Source organism: Dermacentor andersoni, chromosome 4 (assembly GCF_023375885.2).
Source record: "Dermacentor andersoni chromosome 4, qqDerAnde1_hic_scaffold, whole genome shotgun sequence".
Lineage (NCBI taxonomy): Eukaryota > Metazoa > Arthropoda > Arachnida > Ixodida > Ixodidae > Dermacentor > Dermacentor andersoni.
In genome coordinates, this window is record NC_092817.1 from 94,441,507 (window position 1) to 94,467,232 (window position 25,726).

General features: G+C 47.2%; 1 protein-coding gene across 2 annotated transcripts in view; it reads left to right on the forward strand.

Annotated features, from left to right (window-relative positions):
• LOC126536498 (flavin-containing monooxygenase 5-like) overlaps positions 1-25,726 on the forward strand; it is a 54,145-nt gene that overhangs the window by 12,770 nt on the left and 15,649 nt on the right. The window contains exon 1 of one of the 2 annotated variants that reach the window (XM_050183487.3): positions 14,488-15,130. The exons of the other annotated variant lie outside the window; for it this stretch is intronic. Coding sequence (XP_050039444.1) covers positions 14,868-15,130 — 263 coding nt within the window. The 5' untranslated portion in view covers positions 14,488-14,867. Of the gene's footprint in view, positions 1-14,487; positions 15,131-25,726 lie in introns of those variants that run through there. 2 annotated transcript variants of the gene reach the window in all.

A 25,726-nucleotide genomic window follows, 5' to 3' on the forward strand; every position in this document is an offset into this window, starting at 1 on the left:
TCCGTCTCGAATTCAGGGGCTCCAACGAGGTCGCTGTGCTCTTCAGGGGCATCTTTCTGAAGCGTATGGTCCCCAGTTATCACGCCACCCATTTATATTCCATTTTCTTTGTCTTTGTCGAAGCACGAACAGAGAAGCACTATCGAAAGGATGACCTCTGAGATTAGGCGAGGGTTGCGTGCTACTTCCCTCCGACGTCGCTCCTAGCCTTGCCTAGCCTCGAAGTCACGACTGATTCGTATCTTCGATATCACGTAAGAGCCGTGACGGTGGCGAGATTTCATATTATGATACTGAGCTGTCCCTGCCGTGACCATGTTGAAAATGTCGCACTCGCACGCTTTACGCGATACATTGCTCTCAACTCCTACCGATGAACACTTTCTGTCGACGCTTACTTATTATTTATGCATTTGTTTATTTGTTTCTTTATCTTATGCCAACCTGTTAACGTATGTCGCAAAGGTTCAAGCAACGTGAAGTTGGATCAGGTCCGTTGATTAGGGATCTCAAGGCCTGCTTTGCCGCGCTGTGCTATTTGGAACACGTTACGTAATTGTCTGGTCTTTCAGGTATAACTGCAACACGCCCTCGTGACAACATCAGCAACCGGCAAGGACACTATGACTTGGAACAATTTGTGTAAGCTCTCTCCGATGCAGTGCTTTCATAACGACATTACTCTTCTATTACACCCTGAGTTTTTACTCTCGTCGGGGCTAGTTACCGAGACTAGCGACGTAGTACTTTCTATGGTATGCCAACGAAAATAATGCGAAGCGCAGAGACTGAGACGCACTTATTTCCACAGCAGCAGTGTTCCAGTTAAACAGTGAGGAAACTGATACCTTCTAATACCGGCTCGCGCCTCACGTCTTCATATTCTTGGACATGAAGAGCGTTTTATCGGCCTCGTGAAGACGTGATCAACACGATAATGAAGTCGTCAAGAGAAGAGCACTGACATCTGTCGTTTGTGATGGTCCTTCAACTACGGCTGCTGCATAAGTAACTTGTATGCTCAGGACGCAAACGTGATACAGTATTACGTCCTTGTGAGCGTTTAAAAAACAGTTCGGTAAGCGCCACAGTGCGCAAAAGTTTGTAGCCCTGAACTATGCGACGTCAACGGCTTCGATCGCGCAGCGCGTCCGGATACACAAGGAACCGTTTGCTGAACTTCCTTTTTTTTTCCAGCTTTTATTCAGCAGAGATTGCGCAGCCAAACGGTACAGAGTTCCATGTGCTTTTTCACTTACTTCCCTCGGCTTCTTTTCTCGCCACCGCCGGTAGAGCATTTGACAAATTTCGACAATTAACCGTCGTCCGAAAAAAATAGCTTAGGACCTTGACTGGAACCTTGGTCGTTGTCAGCGAACTGTTTCTAAGTGATGTCGTCTCGAGAGTCATCCCGATTTGGATGAGTTTAGTGCTATGTTTAGCCGTGTGTGTGTGTTTCGTTTACGGGAAAGACCTGAACGACACTTGGGTTTTGTACATTTATTGCATTTCTCTGTACGCAAGACTGATAGACTGCTCCAACTAAAGGTCCCCTGTGTCTAGTTTGACGCCTAGTTTAGTCCTTGTCTAGTGATGCCTAGTTTAGTGCGAGTGCAAGTGCGATTTATACTATGGTCAAGTGAATTTCATTGCAAAAGAAGGGCCAGTTTTATTTTCTCACCGGCGCACTCGTGACTGTTACATGGCTGTGTACATACACCCATGCGGGTATACCTCAAACTCCACTCCAATGGAGTACACCTCCATTACTTCACATGAATGTTTTCGCCGCGCTGGGTGGGTAATCCATGACGTGGTCGGAGCCTCCGATCCATGGAGGAAGATTCCGCCAAGGCACAAACATTCGCAGTATACGCTAACGTGCTATCGACACGCCCTCGTAGATGCAATAATGACGATCTCTAATTGCATCTCCTCTGAAATGAGGTGGCGACAAGTAGCCACCTAGACCGCATGCGCTAATGCGGCTTTACTATATCCACTGCACTCCAGCATTTTGCCTATCTCAACTTACACTGTAAAGTTACCTTTCCTTATGACGATCCTTACCTATCCACTTCGTCTTTTCTTTTTTTGTGGTTGTTGCCGTTTTTTCACTAATACTGTAAACGTATCTTGCTTATCTCGACCGTTCGCCAGTCAACACTTCCCTCAGCTTTGAACTAAAGCACTTCTACTTCTAGCTGGGTAAATATCTTGGTATATTATTGCAATGTGCTGAGTCGACCCCGAAACATGACTTACCCCCTTGCGAATGTTTACTTCTGTATTGTCCTCACGCAGCCATCTCGGTCATCAGAAAGCAGGAAAGTACCCTTTTGGTTATCGTACAAATCTTATTTCCTAATTTGAATTGAATTCTGCGGTTTTACCTGCCAATACCACTATCTGCTTATGAAACACGCCGTAGTGGGGCACTCTGCACTAATTTCGACCACCTGCGGATCTTTAACGGGCCCCCAAAGCATGAGACACGGGCGTTTTTACGTTGAAATTCGGTCGCCGTGGCCGGCATTTCATCTCGAGACCTCGGCCTTCGCAGCGCAACATCATAGCCGCTAAGCCACCGCGGCGGGTACTTGCTGATTTGTTCCTTGCCTTTGTGGAACTCCGTGGACTATGTTTACATACATTGTATACAATTTGCCGTCTATGTTTCGCTTTTGGTGACTCCGGGTTCCGTCTTCGGGTGTCATATGTGTACTTTCAATTTTTTTTTTTTTTTTTGCACTTGATCATCAAATTTTCTGACCTCTTCCTCCAACACGTGTCTGCACGTTTAAGGCAAAGATATTTCTGCACTCCTAGCCGCCCATTCTATCTTATGTATGTCCTTGACTTTTTCCTCCAAACTAATTTTCTTCTGCACTTCTCGGACTTAAGTCTGGGACGTAAGCTTGAATTCAATAACTATTGAATTCAATAGCAGTTGCGTGACTCAGACACGGTGCCTCCAGGAACCTTATGCTACCATGGTCGCCCAATGTTTCTGAGCGCTCGTACTCAGCATACATGCCGTCACACAAACACACCATCTGTCCCGGTATTTGGCAACAAAATTTAGCAAAGAAACTTTCTCCGCCATTTTCACCGCTTCAATGGGGGCGAAATTCAAAAATGCCAGTGTGTCATGCATTGGGCGCACGTTAAAGAACTCCAGGTGGTGCAAATTAATGCGGAGTACTGCACTACGGCGTGCCTCGTAAACAGATTGTGGTTTTGGCACGTAAAACCCACAAGTTAATTTAATTTTACATGGAAGCTGTTAGCCTCTAGTTGGTCGGGATATTTCCAGGCGTTCTCACCCAAAAACCCGCAGCTGGAAAAGGTGCTTGTGTTTGAGTTTTCACGTAACATAGTTGTGCTCACTCGTATATCCGTATTACAATCCGCTGCTATCATGTCCGTAAGTTGTGTGTCGGTCGTACTTTACGACTTTTGCGGCACAGTTTACTTTGAAAAATTGAATTACCTCATTAACACATTAGCGCCAGGCGGAGGGCCTGCAAGAATGACGATTTATTCTGCGCTGCTGCACACGTGTGCGCGCGTGATGAACGTGGGTACACAGTGTATGTCGTTGACGTTTGCGTGCTTTACCCCTTAGATTTGTCGCTCACTGTTAGCTGCGACCGTAATCGGCATTATGGCAGACACTTTCCAACAACAGTATACCGCAACAGCAGCTAGAAAAGAGGCTTGTGTTTAAGTTTCCGCGTAACAGAATTATATTTTCTTGTGTACTCGAATTACAATCTGATGCTATCATGTCTGCAGGTTCTAAGTCGTACTTTACGTGTTTTCTGACGCAATTCACCATTAAACATTGATTTAGTTTAATAAGGCCCTTGCGCTTGGCGGACGGCCTAGAAGAATAAGGAAGTATGCTCAGAGATCAGAGCAATATATGTAGAGAACAACATAGAACCGTACGTTCTCGAGGAGCGATGGCTAAACGCTCTGACTAGCTCGGAACTACACGACCAACTATGGGCTATCCAGAGGGCCCGGGCAGCAGTGGAAAGGCTATACCTCACCGCACATAATGCCCGGGTGGCCTGAGCCCGGGCTGGTAACCTTGCAGGTCCCTTTTTCATTAAAGTTTTTTTCCATCCGTCCGTACGCTGCACTTCCGCACACGTCCATGCGCACGTGGCGTAAGTCGATTGTGGTGGTGGTGCTTAGTTAATGTCGCCTAACGTCAATTGGGGTGGTGGCACTTGTCTAACGTCCGCAGCAGCTTTGCTGTACATCCACATTCACAGGATGCAATCGAGGCAGACTTTTTTTTTTATTTTCACCGCTAATAATCAACATTATTCCGACAAACATGAGCAAGAAAGCTTGAGGATGAATAATCTGCCACTACAAATTCATTTAATGCCTTTCTTGAACGTTTCTAGTGTCTATATACAAAGAATTATACCTTTGCCGCTCGAACTTTCGATTTCGAGCTCACAGCCGCAAAGCTCAGAGAGCCCAGGGCAAGTCGATGATCTTAACGAAAGGTGACGAGCTATGCACTCACAGCCGTCGTGGGTCATGCTGTCCGAAATAACCCTGCCCAGTGGGTCGCAGGAACGGCGGCCTAATCGAATTTGAGCGACGGCATGACACGCTGCTTCCCGCTGTGCGCGACAGTCGTCGGATACCCAAAATGAGCGGAGAAAGTAAATAGCGCGCACCACTTTTTTACAGAGACACGTTTCCACGCTTATGCAAATTCAGCTTCGTGTGAAATCCGTTGGCGAGCTAATAATAGCACTACTACAAAGTCATAGTTCGTCGGTTCCGTCATACTTCACTTTCTAGCCCGCGTACTAAGACGACTGTCGCTTTTCTTGGTGTGCGTTTGGTTCTTTTAGAGCTGTCACTCGGTCGCATACCGGTCCAGGTGGCACACGAGGCAGCGCTTCTTCTTTTTTCCGCGGCGTTTCAGCTGACAACGTTGCAGCAGCCGCAGGCAAATGCCTAAAGCGTTTAGCGTGTATGGGCAGCCTAGCAGGAACGCCGCAGACCTCAATTTATGTGGACCCAAACAATCGGCTGAAGGAGCACGCAATCAGCGTCGACGGGCCATTTTACACGTCCAGGTTGTATGCGCTTGCGGGCACTTTTTGTCCGGCAGCCCTTCTCGACTTCGATACACAAGTTTGTCATTCGCGTTAGCTCAAACGGGACGCGCATTGATGGTATGACGGAAGACTTCGACCTTTCTGAGCAGCTGACCGAGTCTTAAGGAACGCTGAAAGCTCGTCGGCCAAATTTGGGAAGGCGCCGCTTCTAAAATAGCAGAAGCTTAAACGACGTGGCGGCGGCGAAGCCAAACTTTAGCGTTCCGCCGAACAAATTGGCACTCAAGAATTGGAGGCGCACGAAGTTTGACCAAGGGTCCTCCCACGAGCGAAAAAGAGAACGCAAGAGTGACGAAGCCTTGTTGCTCGACCGAAAAAACGGGGTCCTATTTTAGCCTGAGAGCCGAATGCTTTCTTTAGACTACTGAAGGCGACTAAAATACACGATTGGTTCATTGAATGTTTGTCAGGGTTCAACATTTACACTGGGTCCGTCGACGTGCAGCCGTAGTAAAAGAGAGAGAGATAGAGAAAAGCGAAGCCTCGGTGCGCGTGACCGCAGCTGACTTCAGAGCATCTAGTTGGCCTTTTGTTGTAGTCGCTGCTGAGAGATGTCGGGGCTAACTCTTGTCCTCAACCACCTGAGCGTTCAAACACCAGGAGTTACACCCAACTGACATTCAACAACAGTCATGCTGCTAACGTGTTAGTTTATTTATTTCTTTTGTGCGATAGCAGTTACATGGACAATCCAAGCGAATTTTTGTCGTCGTCGCAGTCGTCGCCTTCAGGTTCCATATATATTTAGGTATATGTATGCTATATGCCATGCCAAGCTATACGACACGCGGCATATGCGGGTTATATTGCCACAACATTCTATCACTAAAGTTTCTCATACCAGGTCGTAAATTCTTGACAGAATTATTCCTCAGAATTTTGAGAATCGCAGCACACAAACAAATCCCATGAAACAAAACACTGACAGCGCATTTTTTGCATCTTAAATCGTCTCAGACTTAGATATTAAACGTGCGAAACATTAAAAAAGCTCGAACCCTTGATGTAATTTCACTGGCGCAGCTGTGCACTACCTCCGGGATCGGCCCAGGAAAGAGGCTTGAAACACATACCTGACAGGCAAACGTGGTAGGAAACCCTCTAAGAAAGATGGTTCTAATTAAAAAATATAAATTAAATTGTCCAATGGTAGGACTCAAACAGAGGACCCTAGCACAAGTGCTCGTTTTCACTTAGTCAACTTACGTTTGCTTCAATTCATATACTGCCACCAAAGCTACGAGTCTTACACTACGTGTAATATTCTAACATATTTATGTCGCATTCGTTGCTTCGCCCTTACGGCGAGACTGTGTTTTTTTTTTCTTTTTGACAGATGCTGCATCTGACCAACATAGGTCGGTTCACTACCACTTCATTTGATGATCGTTCGTTTAGTCCATCCAAATGCTCGTCTCGAATTTTTTTTCTGAGGGCGCTCTCATTTGGCTTGTTAATATCCTACAAAGCAACAAAACAGAGGAAGCCGACACGCTCCGAACGGCTCGCTCTCACAATCTCCTCATTGCCACGTAGGGAGTGAGAACAGCAAATCATGATAATTAACGAAAAGTTTCATCCAATATCTGTACAATCGTCCTTCGCGCGAAACGCGTGCCGCGAACACCGGAGACCAATGAGAGCGACCCCTTCAGTGACGTGCCCGGGCGAAACGTCACGCGGACCCGCCCGACCGGTCGATTCGTATTCGTATGTGGCATCAGCCAGACCACTTGTTTCGTACTACCGTCTGCTCGCGTCCGCTCTCGCTCGCGCTTGTTTTTGTTTGCTTGGTTTGGTCTCGTTCGCGCTTGTTTTGATTGTCGTGGTTTGCGATTGTTTTTAACAATGATGAGTCTAAATCGAGACATCCAGAAGGAAAAAGGTTTTTGGATACAGTGCGCCATATCCGATTCTGCGCTACAAGACAGACCCTGAATACAAGAACGGGGAGGCGACACCCAGTGGCTCATTCTCCTTGTCTTTTGGACGCGGCGACGGTGCAGCAGAAGGGAGCTCACCAACTTGATTATGATTAGTGGCAAGGACGTTGTCATCTTCATAAAGCATAACTCGCGTTAAGAACGAAGTTTGAATAACGTAAACACAGCGCCGATCTGTCAGCAGACGAAGGAAAAAGCACGCGACATCGCGCACCTACACCCAGAATTTTCATGGCGAGATTTACATGCTGTCACGTGACTGCCGCAGCTGCGTTTTGCCGCCAGTGTGAACCATAACGAAGAGTGGTTGGAGGGGAGCGTTGGTTGGGAGGCGGCTGCCATCGCGGTACCAGAACCACTGAAGAACTAACTAAATGGCTCACTAATTAACTAACTTTATTCAAATATCACATAATGTTTAGGAGCACGGACAAAAACAAGCGTTCAACAGGCTTGACTGGGTCCGTGTCCCCTACAAATGACACACAAAGAGAAGAGCGCGACCTAATTGAAGAGGCTACAAATTTTCAGTGCGTATATGTATTAACAATAGGCATAAAAAATTATTATTGCCTAGCACAACAAGTAAGACAACCATATAGAGATATGTAAGCAATGACAAATATCAATTGGCACAGAACATACAGAAACAAGAATAAGCTGAATAATATATGAGGTTACGATACTGTGTTCATAACAGAAGATACAGGATATACAAAACTACGGGTAATGAGGGGCGCAAAAGTAAGAGTCAGTTAACCATATTCAATATTGCGAGTACCGTAAAAGCTTACAGACTCCTTTGAAAACCACAAGTACCTTGGGCGCAAATTTTTGAATGATATTAAAGAAATATCATTATTCTCTCTTGCCAGTTCATTTCGTAAAGATGACAACTGAAATTTCAACATCTTTTTTCCATAGTTGATACTCCGAACTTCAACTTTCCATCTTTCAGGGTTACGTGTGTGGTATAAAGGATGGTTTTCTTGAATTCTAACCAAGCTGTCTAATGTATTGGTTCGCTTAGATACGTCATATTTGTAATGTCGAGCAAGCCTGTAGGAATACAATAATATTAATTTGATAATGTTGAATTTATCAGACAATTTCCCCCCGTGCGAGTTAGGAGAAACCTTTAAGGCTATGCGAACGACTCGTTTTTGTAACCGACGAAGTATGTTTATGTTTCGAGGGTTGGCTTAGAGCTGTGATTCGGTCCGAATTCCTGGTACCACCCGCCTAACTTGCGGCTAAGCCAAGTCCCAGTGGGCTTGGCTCTTGTTGCAGCTTAGAGGGTGGCATTTTTATTAGCTGCACCGAGTTTTTTTTTTAGTTGATTGGGGAAGATAGCACAATGCTAACCTTGAGCTAGATTACTCGTTGAGTCGGCCATTACTTCTACAAGAAATAAAAATGCTTCATTTAATAATCAACATAGTTAAACTAATTACTTTTTAATTACTTTACGGCATATATTGCAGATTACGAATCGTAGCCGGCGAGTTCGCGGGGTATATCCACTTGGAACCAATTGTCAGGACTACACCAGTTTCGGTATATTATTTCGAAAATTGTGGGACAAAATGCAGGGGCGCTCCAGTGACCTTTGCGCTTCAATGCATAAAGAAAAGCGTTTTGTTAAAAAAGTAAGCGGAAAAATAGCGCAATTTTACGGCAAGTTTGATGGCGCATATCTCCAAGCCGGAGTCATTCTGGAAATTCATTCCGAGCTGATACGCCCTGCAAACTCACTGGCCACAATTCGTAAATTGAAGTATGCGCCGTAAATTAATAATTAGGAAGTTAATTAGGAATTTCTTCATTAGTTAAATATGTGTTTCAATTTTTCTTGCATGTCCGCCTCTCTGAATAATCCAGCTCAAAGACTAGAATTATGTCATTTATTATGAATAATTGATCACTTGATTACTACATAATTAATTAGGACGTCAATATGTGTAGTTGTGTCAATTATTCAATTAATCATATCGATTCCTCGTAGAAGCAATGGCCGCCTCATCGAGCAATTTAGCTCACGGGTTAGAATTGCAATATAATTGCCACAGGCAATTTTTTTAAATCTTGGTGCAGCTAAAGCTAAAAAAGGCACCCTTTATAATCTGACTGAAGGCAGACGCGATAAAGAAAAAAAAAAGGGGGGGGGGGGCGAGATACAATAATTAGTGACGTGACACTTTCTGCTCGTGTGCCGGAAACTCTGACAAAACGGTCCTCATTAAAAGCTTAACTAGTGAGTCGTACAATTTCATAGTTTGTGTGTAACCATTTACTCGCATGTCAAGATCGGTACAATAGCGATAGGTTATGTTTCCATGTTAATTATTCGTACGCCAAGAATAGCACTGCTGCGTCTTCGTTTCATCATTGCGTAGTAAGCGAAGTTACGTCGTATAGGTTATTTTACAGCAAAGCGGTTAAACTGACTTCCACGAGCGTTTTCGTGCGGCGAAGGTAGAAGCCGACGGTGAGGAGACGTACTCCGCATCGAAATGTAATCAATTAACAGCCGGCAGAGTAACCTGAGTCTGAGTCTCAAAACCTTGCTTTGGAACTTCATTGTCAATAATTATAAAATAATTATTGCAGTATTCAAATCTGCCGTCGAAAAAATCACACACATTCACGTTAACCCATAGGAATATAGCGTATGCTGCTACGCGGTGTTATTATTTTATTTGTCATGCCTTGTATTCACTAACTGACTTGTATTCGTTTGACCTGTATTCACCAATTTTTACTGTATATATATTATATTCCCTGTATTCCCCTCATGTAATTTCCCTTATGGGACCCTTGAGGCATAATAAATAATAAAATAAAATTAAAGTCATTGTGCGTATACCTCACTCAAACAGACAACTTCTTTGTGCGTTTGTGTTTTGTTTTTGGTTTTAGCCAGTAATTCGTAATTTTTGTTCCTCACGTCGCGTATTACCCACTCAATGTTGCAAGTCAGCCAGGAGTTTGTACGGATGCAACGGTGAAAGCTGACGGCGTAATACAGCAACACCACTCGCGTGGGAGCGCCGAAGAGGCCGGATAACCCGGACGTCGGCGATAAGTCATCGCTAAGAACAGCCAGCAAGCAGACCCCTAGGTACTTCCGATGAAGGGTCTGAGAGCTCGCTTATACAGCTTCGCTGTCTTTGACGTATGAGTTGCTCAGATCAGCCCACAACAGCATGCGCAGGATTTTTTTTTTTTTTGTATCCGTACAAGTTATGGACATATACACATGCACCACAAACCTAAATAACCCGATTTTAGGTCGAGCGGTGCCCGGCTTATAACTAACGTTTCCTCCCAGTCTCTGACACGGTCACGACTCAAAATTTAACCATTACTGGACAGAATGGAACAACGCGAGAGCCGTGACAGGAAATGCCGTGGCATTCTCCGGAACCTTCCGCCTGGTTCGGCTTTTTCACCTGCGAGCCTATTCGCTTTTCCCGTTAACTCTCTTCGGCGCGTACTCTTCCGTCTTTACGAGTCAAGGCCTCGGCTCACCCTTTGGCGAATCATTCTCCCTCCGTCTGGACCAGATCTTATCCTCCTCTCCTTCTTTCTCTCCTCCGCCTGCTTTGCTTTCTTCCTCGAGGCACTACTCACCGTGGCCTTCAGAGCGTGCGCGGGGACAGTGACCGCGTTATTCGGCCGGCGCTGTATTGCTGGCCGCGATTTCATCTCCGCCTCAGCGAACGCACTGAGGAGAGGCTCAACGGCTCTTGCGGAATCGTACACTAACGGGTGGCGGATGCTAATTCTTCCCGGCAGAATCGCGGCTGCTTGCGCCACGAATGGCAGACGGACGATAGCGTGGGTTCTTTACCATAGCTTTTCAGTTTAGTCTCGTTATCTCTATATTCCCCTGCTCCTGCCCCCTTTTGCCTGCCTGGGGTAGCCAACTGGGTTCTTTTCTGGTTAACCTCTCTGTCCTCCTCTCTTCTTACTCTTTCTCGTTGTTGTTTCTTTCAGCTCTCTTTCTTTTCTCTCTCTCTCTCTCTCTCTCTCTTTTACAGCTCAAAGCTGCGTTCGCTGTGTCAGTCCGTCTATCATTGTCAAGTCATCGTCATCAGATCACCTACTGAGCTTAACCATCGCCATAGTGCAGAGAAAAAACAAAGTTTTTCGGCAAACGCTACTGGGATTTGAGCTCGTGCTCCAGCGGCAGTGTGCACTTTGGAGGTGAACGCTCTAACCACTGCATTGCGTGCTCCGTAAATAATTTATTGCTGAAGAAGCTATTGCAGTTCACACCATAAGTTCAGGACCAGATAAATCGGTGAAGTCTGTTGGTTCTTATATTTCTCTCTCGGTAGATTTCAACTCGCGGAACGAACTGTTAGGATGGCATCAGGTTCAAGATATGCGCCGTCAAACTTGCGGTAAAAATACATTGTTGTTCCACTTACATTTTTCTCAAGCCGCCGTTTTATGCATTGAATCACAAAAGTAACTGGATTGCCCATGTATTTCGTTGCACACTTTGGGAATAGATATCTCGAAACCTGTGCCATCCTGAGAACTTATTCTAAGTGGATACACCTTGCGAACTCACTGACTACAATTCCTAAATTGGAACATTTTCGCTAACGTAACCAGCTAAAACCTAAATTAGTGATTTTTTTTTAATTAGTAGATTATGCATTTCAACTTCTAACGCAAGCAATGTCCGCCTCTTCGAGTAATCCAGCTGAAAGACTGGGAATGTGCGATGTGCCACAGGTGAGTTTTAAAGACTATGTATACTAAAAGAACGCTATTAATATAAGCAGTATTACTTTTGTTTTTCAGTCAAGCAGTCACAAACTTTATTTTCCATAACAGAGCGCGTATACCCATGGTGTTAGGATAAAAGTCCCCAGAAACGGTTACTTGACTAGTTCTGATGGCCGGGACAAATCAAGATGGCCGCAGTCGGTACAAAGTCAATAGCCACACTCCGTCAGCGGATGAACGTCCAGGGACGTCCCGCAGAAAAAACCCGCCCACGGAACGAATGAAGTTCGTTCCGCGAGCCACCACTGCACCATATTTGCGGAAACCGACTTGTCATTACCCTGATCTTCCGAAAATTTTAATATAGATTCGTGGATTTCATCCACGAATCTATACCAAAATACCAAACCAAACCGGCCAAACCCGCCCACGGAACGAACTTCATTCGTTCCGTGGGCGGATTTGTTCTGCGGGACGTCCCTGGACGTTCATCCGCTGACGGAGTGTGGCTATTGATGTGAGAACGCAGAGGTTATTACAACAAAATAGAAAATAACTTTGGTGTTTTACCAAGGATTGAGGGTTCTCTGGATCCAGAGAGAGAGAGGGAGTACTTACACCAGTGTTCACACGCATTTGCACAGAGAACTGTTTTTCATTATTTTTACGTCGTCCTCTCTGAAGCGCTGTTCGATTACCTTTCTAAAATTTAGAAACACGCTCTCTATTCTCACTTAGGTCTGCATTAGTCTCCTTCAGCAAGACGAGGCGTAATGCTCTGCCCTGAGAAACATTCTCCTGCCTTTGTCGCGGCATTTCTTTTTTTAAAGATTGAGGACGAAAGAACTGCTCTAAAGTCAACTGGCTCTTCCTCCCTTCAGTCCATTTCTCAAGGCTTGGCAACAACTGCAGGAGAGCGAGGTTGGGAAAGGGATAATGATGGCCAAGAAGCACGGTGCCCAGGAAACGCGCAGACTGTTCGTTCGAGGAACCGCGTTCGCCCTGTGAGTCAAAACATTGCGGGCGAGCCCGGTTCGCTCTCCGAAATGTTCGGTGAGCGAGACGCGCTCGCTCATCCAGGCAACAGTGGGATAGGGGACGGGTGACATTCGGCTCGAAGGACCGCTTTTGTTCAACGTTTACTAGACGCTTGCCGCAGTCATCGCGAGTTTCTCAATTAGTATTAGCCGTGCGCCGTGTTCTCCGCGACACACATTGCACACACTTCGTACTCCACATTTCTCCGTGACGCACCCATCCACACCTGCGCATTATCTATAGCTGTGCCAGAAACCAAACCTTCGACAGCCTAAAGCAAGACAAATATCTGCCCAGGTTTCCAGTATATGACAACATACGGATTGCTTCACTGATATCAGGCAAAAAAAAATTATAGTGTGTGGCAACACAAACAAGCAAGCATAAACAAAACGCAGCACAGCTTGATCATATTGGTGAAGGCCGACCGTACGCCCGTATACTGCAGCCAGTGAGTGCATCCTCTGGATAATGAAATCATTTCCAAGCGATTTCATTTCAAACATTTCAGGTGCTTTCAAACGTAAAAAAGGCTAAACTCGTTTATGGCGATGGGTGTTGCATGTACATCCCAGCAGCATTCGCAGCGTTGCCTTCGCCGTAAACGTAGCATCGCAAGAGGTCCCGCGATGTCGTCCTCCATTCCAATTACAAAAGCGCGTGTCTTGTATAGTCATCGGTTCTCTGCTTTATAGCACAGTGAGGCTGAAATGCCCGCGCAGAGAGAGAGAGAGAGAGAGAGAGAGAGAGTAATATAGGAAGGCAGGGATGTTAACCAGTCAATAGTCTGGTTGGCTACCCTACGCTGGGGGAAGGGAGAAGGGGAAGCAAGAGAATATGCTGAAAAGAAAATAGTGCGCCTCTGCCACAAATGCACCCTCTTTCTAAGATGTTGTAAAGAAACGTTTTTACGAAAACCGCAGAAACATTTGAAACTATGTTAGTTGACAGCAGTGTGTGGTAGACGGACAACCAAAATATGGTTCTATGTCATGAATAATTTAGAGCCGTTCGAGGCTTGGCATGTGAGCTCAGCCGGTGGGCAAGCGTAGAGCCGGGCCGACAACAAAGTTCCTTGGTGTTAGACTTGCCGGCTACGTACAAATCCCAACTTAGGCCCGACAGTGCAATGTGGACTATCTTCGTGCAACTGAGAACGTTTACTTGTTATACTTCTCGAAAAACTGTGATTCGCATTACGTGTAACATTGCGTGGGGGCCCCTGTGTGCCTCCCATGCTCCGGCTGCGCCGCTGTGCTACAGCTCTGCAAGCTATATACCTGGAGATCCAAAGCCCTAACCCACACGGCCGTGAAACACTAGCTGCTTCAAGTCCAGAAAGCGGCCCTGCTACTTTTGCTTTGTTCCACCGAACTGCTCGCGCCTTCGTGAGTGGGGTGAGCGCCTCATTTTGGCCAACGGTTTATTAATGCCTACTCTGGAGGACATAACGCAGCCCATAAAAACGTAAGCAGAGACACTCCCGCAGAAGACGTTTCGGCCGTTCCCGGCCGGTTATGACCGCTTCAGGATATATATATATATATATATATATATATATATATATATATATATATATATATATATATATATATATATATAGCAGCTTTATTCCGTGCACCTCAGTATCCACTCAGCAGAACTGGTTAAATCGTTTCTTTTTTTTTCGTATAAGTATAGCGGAGAGTAGGGTTGGACCCCATTCGCTGAAAAGAGGCGCCTGCTGCGGGCAGCGTATATCTGGACCGGCGGCTCTTGTTTCCAGACTGGCAATATCGGGCTGGCAATAAGGCAAAGACTGGCAATATCGGGCACCCCGTCACAACGGAACCCACGGCTCCAGCGCGCACTACGCAGCGGTGCGATCCCGGTCTCTCCTTCCGTGCCAGTCAGCCCGCGCATCCCTTCCCTCTCGTATATAGCGGGACACGCTCGGTGGTTCCTGCTTCCACCGCGCCGCCTGCCTGCCCGACTGCCTGGGCGGAAGATGAAGCAGAACCGGCATCGCCGTCGCCGAGCGCTGCGGCCGCCGCTGCCGCATCGTCGAGGTTGTTCACCGCCGCCGCCGTGCGCGAAGGAGAAGAGAAAGGCGGCCCGCTTCTGCTGGAACAAGGCCGCTGTAGCCGCGGAACCGACTTTCGCTTTTGAGTGCGCCGCCCCGACGTCGCTGGCGACCAAGATGGCGGCGTTGGTTCCGCAAGCCGCGGATGCCAGTGGCGACGAAGATGATGCCCTGCGCTGCGTCACGCCGTGAGTGCCGTTTCCTCCCATGCACGTAACTGTGGAATTTACATGCGGCGTGACTGTAGGGTGCGCGCGGTTGCTGTGTAGTTCCGCATTTCAAAGGGACCCCGTGCAGCTCCGACGAGTCGTGCACCTGAGCTACGCGCTTTGTCGTCGTCGTCGTCGTCGCCTGCGTCGAGCGTGGCCGTCAGTCCGCGGGCGCGCTGCAGCAAAGCGTATACCGAGACGCACATTCTCGCGTAGACTTTGTGCGACTTAACCTTCCACCATGACATACCAACCGCAGGCTACGCATTAACTATCGTCTATCGGCCTATTCACGCTATGATCGGAGAGTTTCGTACTGTTCTAGGTTCCCACGTGTGGCAGATAAAGGTGATATCCCATTTGTCACCGTCGGTCGGTTGCGCCTCTTCGCAGGGAGAATGTCGTGCGGTGTTTACGGCATGTGCGAACCGCGCTAGCGTCCCAAGCCGCCGATGTCGCTATTCAGAAGGGAATAGGTTGCGGTATGCTGGTAATTAATCGTTATACGGAATACATAGCGCAGTAAGTAGAAAGGGCAGGCCGAGACAGGACAGCGCTTGTACTGTTGTGCTCCTACAAAAGTGACGGGCATATATACACGTATAACGTAACGTTAAGAGAAAACGCAAAAACATGCGCCCGCCGGCTCCAGGTATAGGCAAAACAAGAAGTCAAGGTTGTCAGAACAAAAGAATGGAAAGAATAAGGAAAACCAGCTACAGAGTAACACGTGGCGTTTCAACCACTACAGTGCGACAGGCGAACAGTAGTCGGTAGTGATCGAAGAGCGACGCGGGCTGGGCGGCGACGATGGATAATGACTGCAGTGACACGAACACATTCGCAAGGGGCACAAGGACGGCGCCGATGCACGCGAGTATTCACTCAATCCGGGAAAGCGTAGATTCCTCCTGGATCCTTCCTCTGTATATTTTTATTTTATTTTCGCCTCACTGAGACTGAGTGCCCATTAACATAAACCCCACAAACTTGAGTTCGGAAGAGATAGGAAACAAAGCATCACTAGGAATCGCGTGGGACCCGCTCTCCAAGGTGACATCCCACCCCAACGCGCACGTTGCAGTCGTATACACAAAAACGCTGTATACCTGTAAACAGATGCGAAGACTTGTGGATGCATCGGTGCTGTCGTATACAGGTCCCACAAGTTGTACAGCGACGCCCCGATTGCTTGTCTCGGATTCCAGGGGGATGCCCCTGGCTTCGGCGTCCAACGCAGTCGCGCCTGTGTTTTGTCGTTTTTGGGCCTTCTCAATACTGAGGACGAACAAAGCCGCGATCCTGCTTTACGTTAAGTCATTGACCGTTTGAGTACTGCAGCAACTGACCGTTCTCGCAGATTGTTCTGGCTGCACACGGTGACAACCTACATCGCCACATTATGCAAGGTTGTCCAAGGCATGGCCGCTATACATCAGATTGTTTGCAACAGCTGCTGGCAGGGGGCGATATTCGGCGTTGGTGTGACTGAGGGCGAATGGTGATATTTACTAAACGAACAATTAGATCAAATGCGTATTTATGTAGAGCGACTTGTTCAACGCCGATGTGTGGTATGCACGCTGCCTTAAAGCATACTATTGGATGTATGTTGGATATAAACAATACTTCGATGGGATTGCTCCATTTCAGGAGAGATCTCCTTCGTGTGAATTCAATTAGTATGTCAACTCTAACCGATCGTGAGCTTCATACACAGCCTTTTGATAAAGTCCTGGCCATGTTTTTCAGAGCAGAATATTTGTGACGACTAGCGTATTACACTTTTTACGGTGAAGCTGTTAACGGGAGTTTCGCGACGGTTTTCGTGCAGCGTGGTCGATACCGAATGTAAGTGCAACGCATCGTGTGTCGGAGCACCGAATTCGCCTTGAAATATAACGATCAATAATTACAAAATAAATACATCCTTCCATGTATCTCATTTCAATGCACAGCAATTTATTTCCCCGGTATCGTTGATTGGTTGTCTGTAAATCTTGTTTCTCACATCGCGTTATTCCGGCTCCACGTTTGAGGCGAGCTAGGAGTTCGTACGACTGTGGCAGTGAAAGGCTGACGCCGTGGTTCTGCAACGTAACCAGCATGGGAGCCGTCACAGTAGTCAGTTTATACAGGCTTACATGCCGGGTTTATTCGAAGACTTCGAGTGATGTTTAAACATAGCCGTTTTGAAATAAAAGTAAACATTCTATGATTTCAAAATGCCTATTATTAAATATTACTTAATCTCTTCATAGAAGCACCCTGTATAGAACTCTGCTGTCTTTGTTGTATCGGTTGTCAGATTAGCATACACCTGTGAAGGACTTATTTTGATGTGAAAGCGTCAAATGGCACATTGAGCGAGAAAGCCGGTGTCTGTCGTCTGTAGCGGCGAAATGGCAGATAAATTCCCATTGCCTGCGACGCCACGTCACGAGCGCGCCTCGACGGAGCAGAGCGGGCGAAAGGGCCCGCCTGCTGTCGCGCTAGCGCGCCAGGTGTTGTGTGATGGGAGAGGGCATCGCCGCGACGCCACGTCACCCTCGCTCTTGCTTTCGGAATCCTCTATTGCCGCCCGTTCCTTGTTCGTGCAAGCTGTCGCCTCCGTGTTAACTGCGCCTCGGTAAGACCAAATCAAAACTCGTCAAGCATCTCAACGCGCTCGCTTGCCCGCGATGAGTTCATAACTCAAAAGACCGCTCAGCGGCGTTCAAGTGGACAATAATGCTGTCGCACTCACTCACGACTCGTAAGAAGTGCTTAGGTGTCCTCGGATTTTTTCACCTCAAAGAGATTTATACAACGCAAGATTGCGTGGCATTGATCGAGACTTGCGGGAAAGTTCAAAGCTGTTCAGAAAGTCATAATTGCATATGGCTATAGATGACAGATAATTGCAACTGGTGATTTTGACTGCGTGCATGCCAGGATTTCAAAAGCACTAAACAAGGTTCTTATTTTTTTTTCTACGACGAAAACACTAATGCAATGCTAACGACAAAATGTATACACAACCATACACCCTTATGCACCCTTAACTCGCAAGAGTACAATGCTACCGACTGCGAGGATGTCTATGCCGTGCAAACGAAATACGGAATTGTGATATCCACTATGTGTGTATCTCCAGTCACACCCAGGTGTGATATCGAGAAGTTTGTGACCACGCACTTTGCATGGGTTAGCCGTGATGACATTACCTCTGTGATCATCCTTGGAGATTTCAATGTGGACATTTCAAAACCAGGCAAGAATGGTTTACATATACATAGTTCGGTTTGAAGTGCCACACCGATTCACTCAACTACTCAACAACGGTCGTGTATAAATTTAACTTTGGCCGAGATTCTGTCTATGGTTTTAACCAAACCAATCAGTGTATGTCACAGTAATCACAAAGCTATCCCCACTACCGTTACCAAATGATGAAGATAAATACATGCACCCTTGTTGTACCCTAACCCTGCGTGATGTGCTACAGCCTCGTTGGTCATCTACCTTCACAGAGTGGAATGGCTCCTCAATTTTTTTTTCCCCGCCGACGGCGGTGACCCGTGCAGTCAAAGAGAGGACGATGAAAAATGACCAGTGGCTTGTCTGCCGCATCGCGGCACAGGGAATCTCAGCGCGGAAGGCGCGCACCGCAGCCGAAGCCCGTCAACCGAGACGACCTGTGGCGCCACCGACACCCGTCCGTCATTGCGAAACGCATTCGGTCCAATTAGGCGTTGCCAACGCTGCGAGTGCGGAGGGCAGGGGAGTGAGGGCACGGCACCCGCGCACACAGGGTGAAGTGGGAAAATGCGCGCACGTCACAACGAAAGCGAATTCGGAACAGCGCGCAGTACAGCGGCAGCAGCACGACGACGGCGAGCGGCCGGCGTCCTACATACGCTCGCTGCGCTCCACCCGGGTCAGTGTGCCACAGTGCCTGGCCGGTATATACGACGCCGAATTTTGCCCTTCTGACTTGCGCTTTGCTCGCCGAAGTTGTGCCGTAAAAGCGGGGTTAGGTTAAGTCGTGGTTGATCGATTGATTCATTCATTTAGTCAAACGTCCCAAAGCAGCACGGTGACTTTTAGAGACGCCAGGTTGCTCAGTTAAACTTCCGCTAGCTTGGATGATGATGATGATGATGATGATGAAATTATAAGGCGTTGGTCATAATGTCATTTTCCAGGGCGCGCGCGCGCGCGCGCGCGCGCGCGTGTGTGTGTGTGTGTGTGTGTGTGTGTGTGTGTGTGTGTGTGTGTGTGTGTGTGTGTGTGTGTGTGTGTGTGTGTGTGTGTGTGTGTGTGTGTGTGTGTGTGTGTGTGTCGATGAACCTCGCAGCACCTTCTTTGCCGAACGCCCTAATTCCGTCGATCGCAAGTGCATGGGAAAATCCAATTTGTGCCGAGTTCCGTGAACCAACTCTCCTCCTCACCCACATCCCCTTGGCTATTTGTCTGTCCTATTTCCCTTTCTCTTCGCAGCCTCTTCTAAAGTCACATGTTTGAATTGCTCCCTCAAACAACGGTCTCGAAAGCCATGCAAACACAAAACGAGCTCCATCTTTTTGTACGGTTGCGCAGTTGAACGATGTCTTCAGCGCTCGCCTCGACGTCGTCGACCGAATGCATACTCCTCGCCGTGCCGTTGTCCTTGTCGAATTCGATAGGCGTACGTGACGCACAACGCCTAAAACGCCTTTGAATCGGCCCGCTCGGCTCAAAGCGTCCCATTTATTTCTTCTTCAGGGTGTTGCGACTGTCGATAGCCTGCGAGTCCGCGGCAAACCAGACTTACACTAAAGCGATTACAGAACAGAGGTGAACGAGTCGCAGGTGTATTTCCAAGGCCGATTCTGTCTCCCCTCGCCGGATACCGCTAGATAATCCCGTCGAATCCGCGGTCAAGTGATACCAATTGATTTGAGGGTATAAAAAGAAATGTGAGGGCGATGATTTGCAGGTCATTTGCCGGCAGCTATTGTACGCGATGTGTGCCCTTTTCTCGCGAGCGTATTTTATACAGATTTTATTGTTCATTTGTACCAACGCGAGAAATAGATTCGGCATCTGCAAATTTCAGGTTCTATTTATTCATATATTTATTTTTTATTATAGAAATGTGAACAATTCGGGCCGAAATGCGAAGCACTGATTGTGACGACAGATATACACCGTTTTTTTCATGGGCGCCACCATATTGCTACACATTGGTGACATCTATGGGCAGTTGGCAAGCTGGCCTGGGCGAGCTCTCCGTTTTGCATGGCAGGATACGTTCGGCGATAGTTTCTGGTGCTTGTTTTCGCGCTCGCGTGGTCTATTTAGCATGACATGCGTCTTCTACGCGCTAAACGGTTCTGTGAGACGCACTGAAGTGTCTTAAGTCGGTATGGCCGTACTTTCTGCTGGCATAGAGGCGGACGGAGCACGCAGCGCGATGTGTGCGCGCATGTATTTGAGCCTACAATCAGCCTCGGAGATCAATTGCGTATTTCCGAATGTTCCATTCACTAATGTGAGCTTATTGCAATATTATCCTTTAGTTCTAAGCTGCGGTTTAGGAGAAATGAAACATACGCGACAATCGTAACAGCGTGCATGGGTACCGTTGTGCTACGGAATATAGGAGTTGTGCTGTTATACTTTCACAAGCGTTCAAACTGTTCGCTGCAGGCTATAGTGCGTGACTACTTGGTTCGATGGATGATGTTTCCGCCCATGAATAAAATAGTTTTGGCTAGTAATAGCAGCACACCTTACAGTCTGAATTAAGCTTGTCCAGCAAATTTAAGCGACCGTTTACGAACTGCGCGAAGGTCCTAAGCAGTGGTAGGTGCTGGATTACAGATATATTTGCTATGCTGGAATTACAGATATTTACTATGCTGGAATTGGCAGAAAGTATGAAATCGATGTATTTCCTTGTTTGACCATTAGGGCTTTTCCAGGTGCACTTTTTGTTGCTACGCTTTCTGAAGAAGGTGTTCATTATTCGTAGCTTATTCCTTTCCGCGAATTCTACCCACATCTCTTCTCTAGTGTTTCTAGAGCCGACGCCGCAGTTGCTAATTGTTTGTTCACCGGCCTGCTTTTTCCACACTTTTGCATTGAAATCGCCCATTACTACAGTATGCTGAGTTTGCGCTTTTCTCATGGCTAATTCCACGTCTTCATAAAACTTGTCTACTTCATCATCATCATGACTCGAGGTTGGAGCGCATAGGCTTGTACCGCCTTTATTCTATGCCTCTTATTAAGCTTTATTCATACTACTGCTACCCTCTTATTAGTGCTGTAGAATTCGTCAATGTTGCCCGCTATGTACTTATGTATTAGGAATCCGACCCCGTATAAGTTCCTCTCTGGAAGTTCTGTATAGCAGTGGACGTGGCCGTTAGTCAGCACTGTATAGGCGTCACCAGTTCTTATAACTTCACTAAGGGCCGATTTACGCTCGAGCCGCCCATCGCCGCAAGCCGCACCGCACACTTGCGGTCGCGCGAAAAATTGCACGTATCCAGCACTTGTGCACAAATTACCATTTACACTGTGCGCACAGTGTATACATTACACATTGTAAACCGAAATTAGTGCACAAGTGTTTGATACGTGCAATCTTTCGCGGGACCGCACGCGTGCGGTGCGGCTTGCGGCGATAGGCGGCTCGAGCGTAAATCGGCCCTAAGGCCAGTGATATCCCAAACAATGTCTGATAGTTCCTCAAAGAGTCCTGCTAAGTTAGCCTCACCCGAAAGAGTTCGGGTGTTAAAGGTTGCAATAGTCAGTTTCCATTGGCGGCCTCTCCGGGTCCTGAGATTCTTAGCAGCCTCTGCTGCGTTACAGGTCTGACTGCCGCCTTGGTCAGGTGCTCCGAAGCTGCTGGGAACTAAAGCTATAGGGTAAATGTAGGAGTCATGAGAGAGTTAGTGGCCGAATACTGCGTCAGGGAGGCCAATTCCTGTTCTGGTGAGGGGGTGACTTTGTTGAAGCATAGTGGAGCTTCCTAATTGCGCTGAGCCGTGCTCCCACATGGGTTGCAGAAGATAGGGCTAGCCTTTCCTCCTTCCCCACAAGAACCACTTCTCTCTCTCTCTCTCTCTCTCTCTCTCTCTCTCTCTCTCTCTCTCTCTCTCTCTCTCAATTCGATTAGTACAGCCCCACTGGTTCTCGGCGTTATAGCCGATGTCAGGCGCCACTCCAAGCCTGGAGATGTTTGAGTACTGGATATGATGAATTCCAGATTACCACATTCAGAATTAAAAAAAAAAAATCTCGAGGATTCGAGCTTCTGACTACGACAACCGAGCACACAAGGCTCAGTCAGATAACCCTGCAGGCTGTTAGGCTATCTTATGGCGGAGAATTTCAGCTAAGAGAATCTTACATGCTTAAAGACTTCCTTGGTTTAATACATAGAATATATAATGATATATATTGGAATATATAGAATATAGAATGATTTCTAAACGGTTCTGACCTCGTAGTTCGAGAATCTCACGTGCGCAGGCGGCCGTTAACTCGGCTAGGTAAATTATATAGGCGTTTCTCTGGTCGCTTCTTTCACCCGAAAGGCGACGAGACACAGGGTACTTCCATATTGTGCTGCGTCGAAAGGCCGAGTTGTCGAGATTGATAAGCTGCACTGTCATGTACACATACGTATATATACGCGGAAACTTTCGCTCACGAACGAATCGGAAGATTCCCCCACCGGATTCTCTGCGACAAAGAGCTCATACCGCTACTCGCGTTTAAAACTAATAATAACGTGTACGATGCGCTCGCTTCGACCACAAAAATTTAAGTAGGCACGTATGGGGAGTGCTTAACGCCTGCTTCACCTCTGCCGCGGGTCGGTCAGGTATTGCACTATCTTTGGGATCGGCTCGCGTATAGGAAGTGTTTCACGTCTGCGTCACCTACGCCGCGAATCGGCCCGCCATTGCACTATCTTCGGGATTTTTTATACACGCGGACACGATAGTGGAGAAAGTATCCCTTAACAACTGCGCTGTAAAAAGAAATATGTAAAAAGGCAAAAATAGGGTGCAATATGACCAGTCGGACCAGCTAAATCGGGGACCACATTTCCGTCTTCCTCCTATTTAAGATCTTTCACGACTTAGGAATTTTCTTCATCTCTTAATTTTTCTCCCCCCTTCCCCCAGTGCAGGTTAGACAACCGGGCTTAGTCCTAGTTACTCTTCCTGCGTTTCATATACCCTTTTTGTCTCTATCGCTTCTTCCTCCCGTTCTTCCTTGAAGATATAACGAGAACAATGTCGAGTCGAGGCTTTACAAGAATACACAATACTCAACTCGCCCCCCTCTTCTCACCACCTTCGAGATTGCTCTACACAGAGCTATACATCGAGTGGTAGTTGTTAAAGCGCGAGAGAGTTTCGTCATCCCACAGAGGACGGGCTAGCAAAATGACGTTACAATCACTTGTGTAGCATGTGGAGTTATACCGACCGGAGGAAACCAGGTGAAAGCAGTGTCCAGCCGAAAGTATAGCCGCACACGAAGGCTGGAGTTGTCCAAAAAGATACAAAAAGATCACTCTCTCACAGCGGCGCTTCACATGCGAGGCCTCCGTAGCGCGACGTACTCAACACGCTTGCTTACTCTCTCCGCGCTCAGGCCAAGTAGCCGTCTTTCTGGAATAGGTGTACTTACTCTCTCTCTCTCTCTCTCTCTCTCTCTCTCTCTCTCGCTCTCTTTGTGCGTGCGTGCGTGTGTGCGTGTTTGTGTGTGTGCGTGCGTGTGTGTGTGTGTGTGTGTGTGTGTGAAATAGAAATAATATGTCAAAAGAAAACATGCAGATCCAACGCAATCATGGAAAATAAAGTGTCCTTCCACTCTGTGAAGAAGGATGACCAGCGAAGCTGTGTACGGGGCCCCTAAAGGGCGAACTTCAACCGCCGACGGCTCTTCCGGATCTTCGGGATCAGCCCACGTAATTTTATTCTAGTAGGTCCGCATCAGTCACGGCGGCTCGTATTCGAAGGCACAAACGCAGGTAGCGCGTGACGCGGACTCCGGATGAGAAGAGAGAGAAATAAACTTTACTGCTAGACCAGGCTTCTTGAGCCCGAAGGTGGGTGGCCCCCTCAGTCCAGGTAGCCATGGCTCGCTGCCGCTGCCCGAGCCCTGTTCACCAACCGTAGCTGGCTGTAAGGGTCTTGCGTCACCAGAAGAGCCTCCCACTGGTCTTCCGATTCTTACTCTGAATCCGCATCTTCCTGCATGTTATTGCCTGGTGGTGATGACGGTGGTTTTCTGTCGACACACGGACACGATCCTGGGAGAACTAACCCTTGACAGCTTTGCTGTAATAAAAATTAAATTCTGTGGCTTCATGTGCTGAAATCCCAATATGATTGTGAGGCACGCCGTAGTGGGAGACTGCGGATTACTTTTTACCATGTGGGCTTCTCTAACGTACACCTAAATCTAAGTACACAAGCATGCCTTTCTTTTTATTATTTCTTTTTTTGCATCAGCCGCGGCCGGAATTGAACCCGCTACATCTTGCTCAGCAGCACAACGCCAAGGCCACTGGAATGCCTCGACGGCTCTGTCTGAGTAACGAGGAGGAAGGCGATATGTATGGTGCTGGTCGAGGAAAGAATGTTGATGGTGGGTGCATACAAAGAGGAGTACGCGTCATATCTAAATACATTCAGGGCTTCCCGCGTCCTGTGTCACAGTGGGAGATTGGCCGAAAATGGAATCACACCCAGTAGCGCACATCCACTGACCCATGTTGTCTATCTATATCCATAAATATATCCTGCGAGAACCCGACGACGAGCGCCAAGCACCTTATAAGGGGCAAAGAAAGTTTCACTTTAAAAGATACGAGCAAAAAAAAAAGTGACACGCGGCGCCAAATGACTTCATTATCGTTGAATCGCGCCAGCGGGCTTGTGCGACAGGAATAAGTAATGCTTGTGGGACTTTTACAGGTTAATTAATTTGCATAATTTAAGTTATGACGCAGGCTGTAGTGGGGGACTCCGGATTAATTTCGACCACTTGGCTTTTTTTTTCTTTCTTTTTTTTTTTTTTTTACGCGCATCCCACTCACGCCACACGTGCGTTTTCGCATCTCATCCCCGTCGAAATGCGACCGCCGCGGTCGGGATGCGATCCCGCGCTCGAGCCTTAGCAGCGCAACACGAAAGCCACTACGCCATCACGGCGGTTCTTCTTTACCGGTTATTATAGGCAAGTATAGAATCGCGTCGCCGAACCAAACTCTTGGTATTATGCCAGCGTATCTGAAACGCCTCATTCGGAAACGGCTAAATCTTGTTAAGAGTTAATGAAAGCAAAAGTACACATCAACTCTTTTAAAACAGACTAAGCTCGTGGAGTTCGCTTGAACGGTAAGAAAAACAGATAAGGTAATGTTAAGCAAACAAAAAAAAACAAGACATGAGACCTGACCACGTGATTGGCTTCAATAAAAAGATACAACGTAGTTAATATTGGCAGATAAGTTCTCTTAGCAGCGTTATATACGGCAACATTCACGTGTGCGGTTTTACTTATACAGATGCAGTTTCG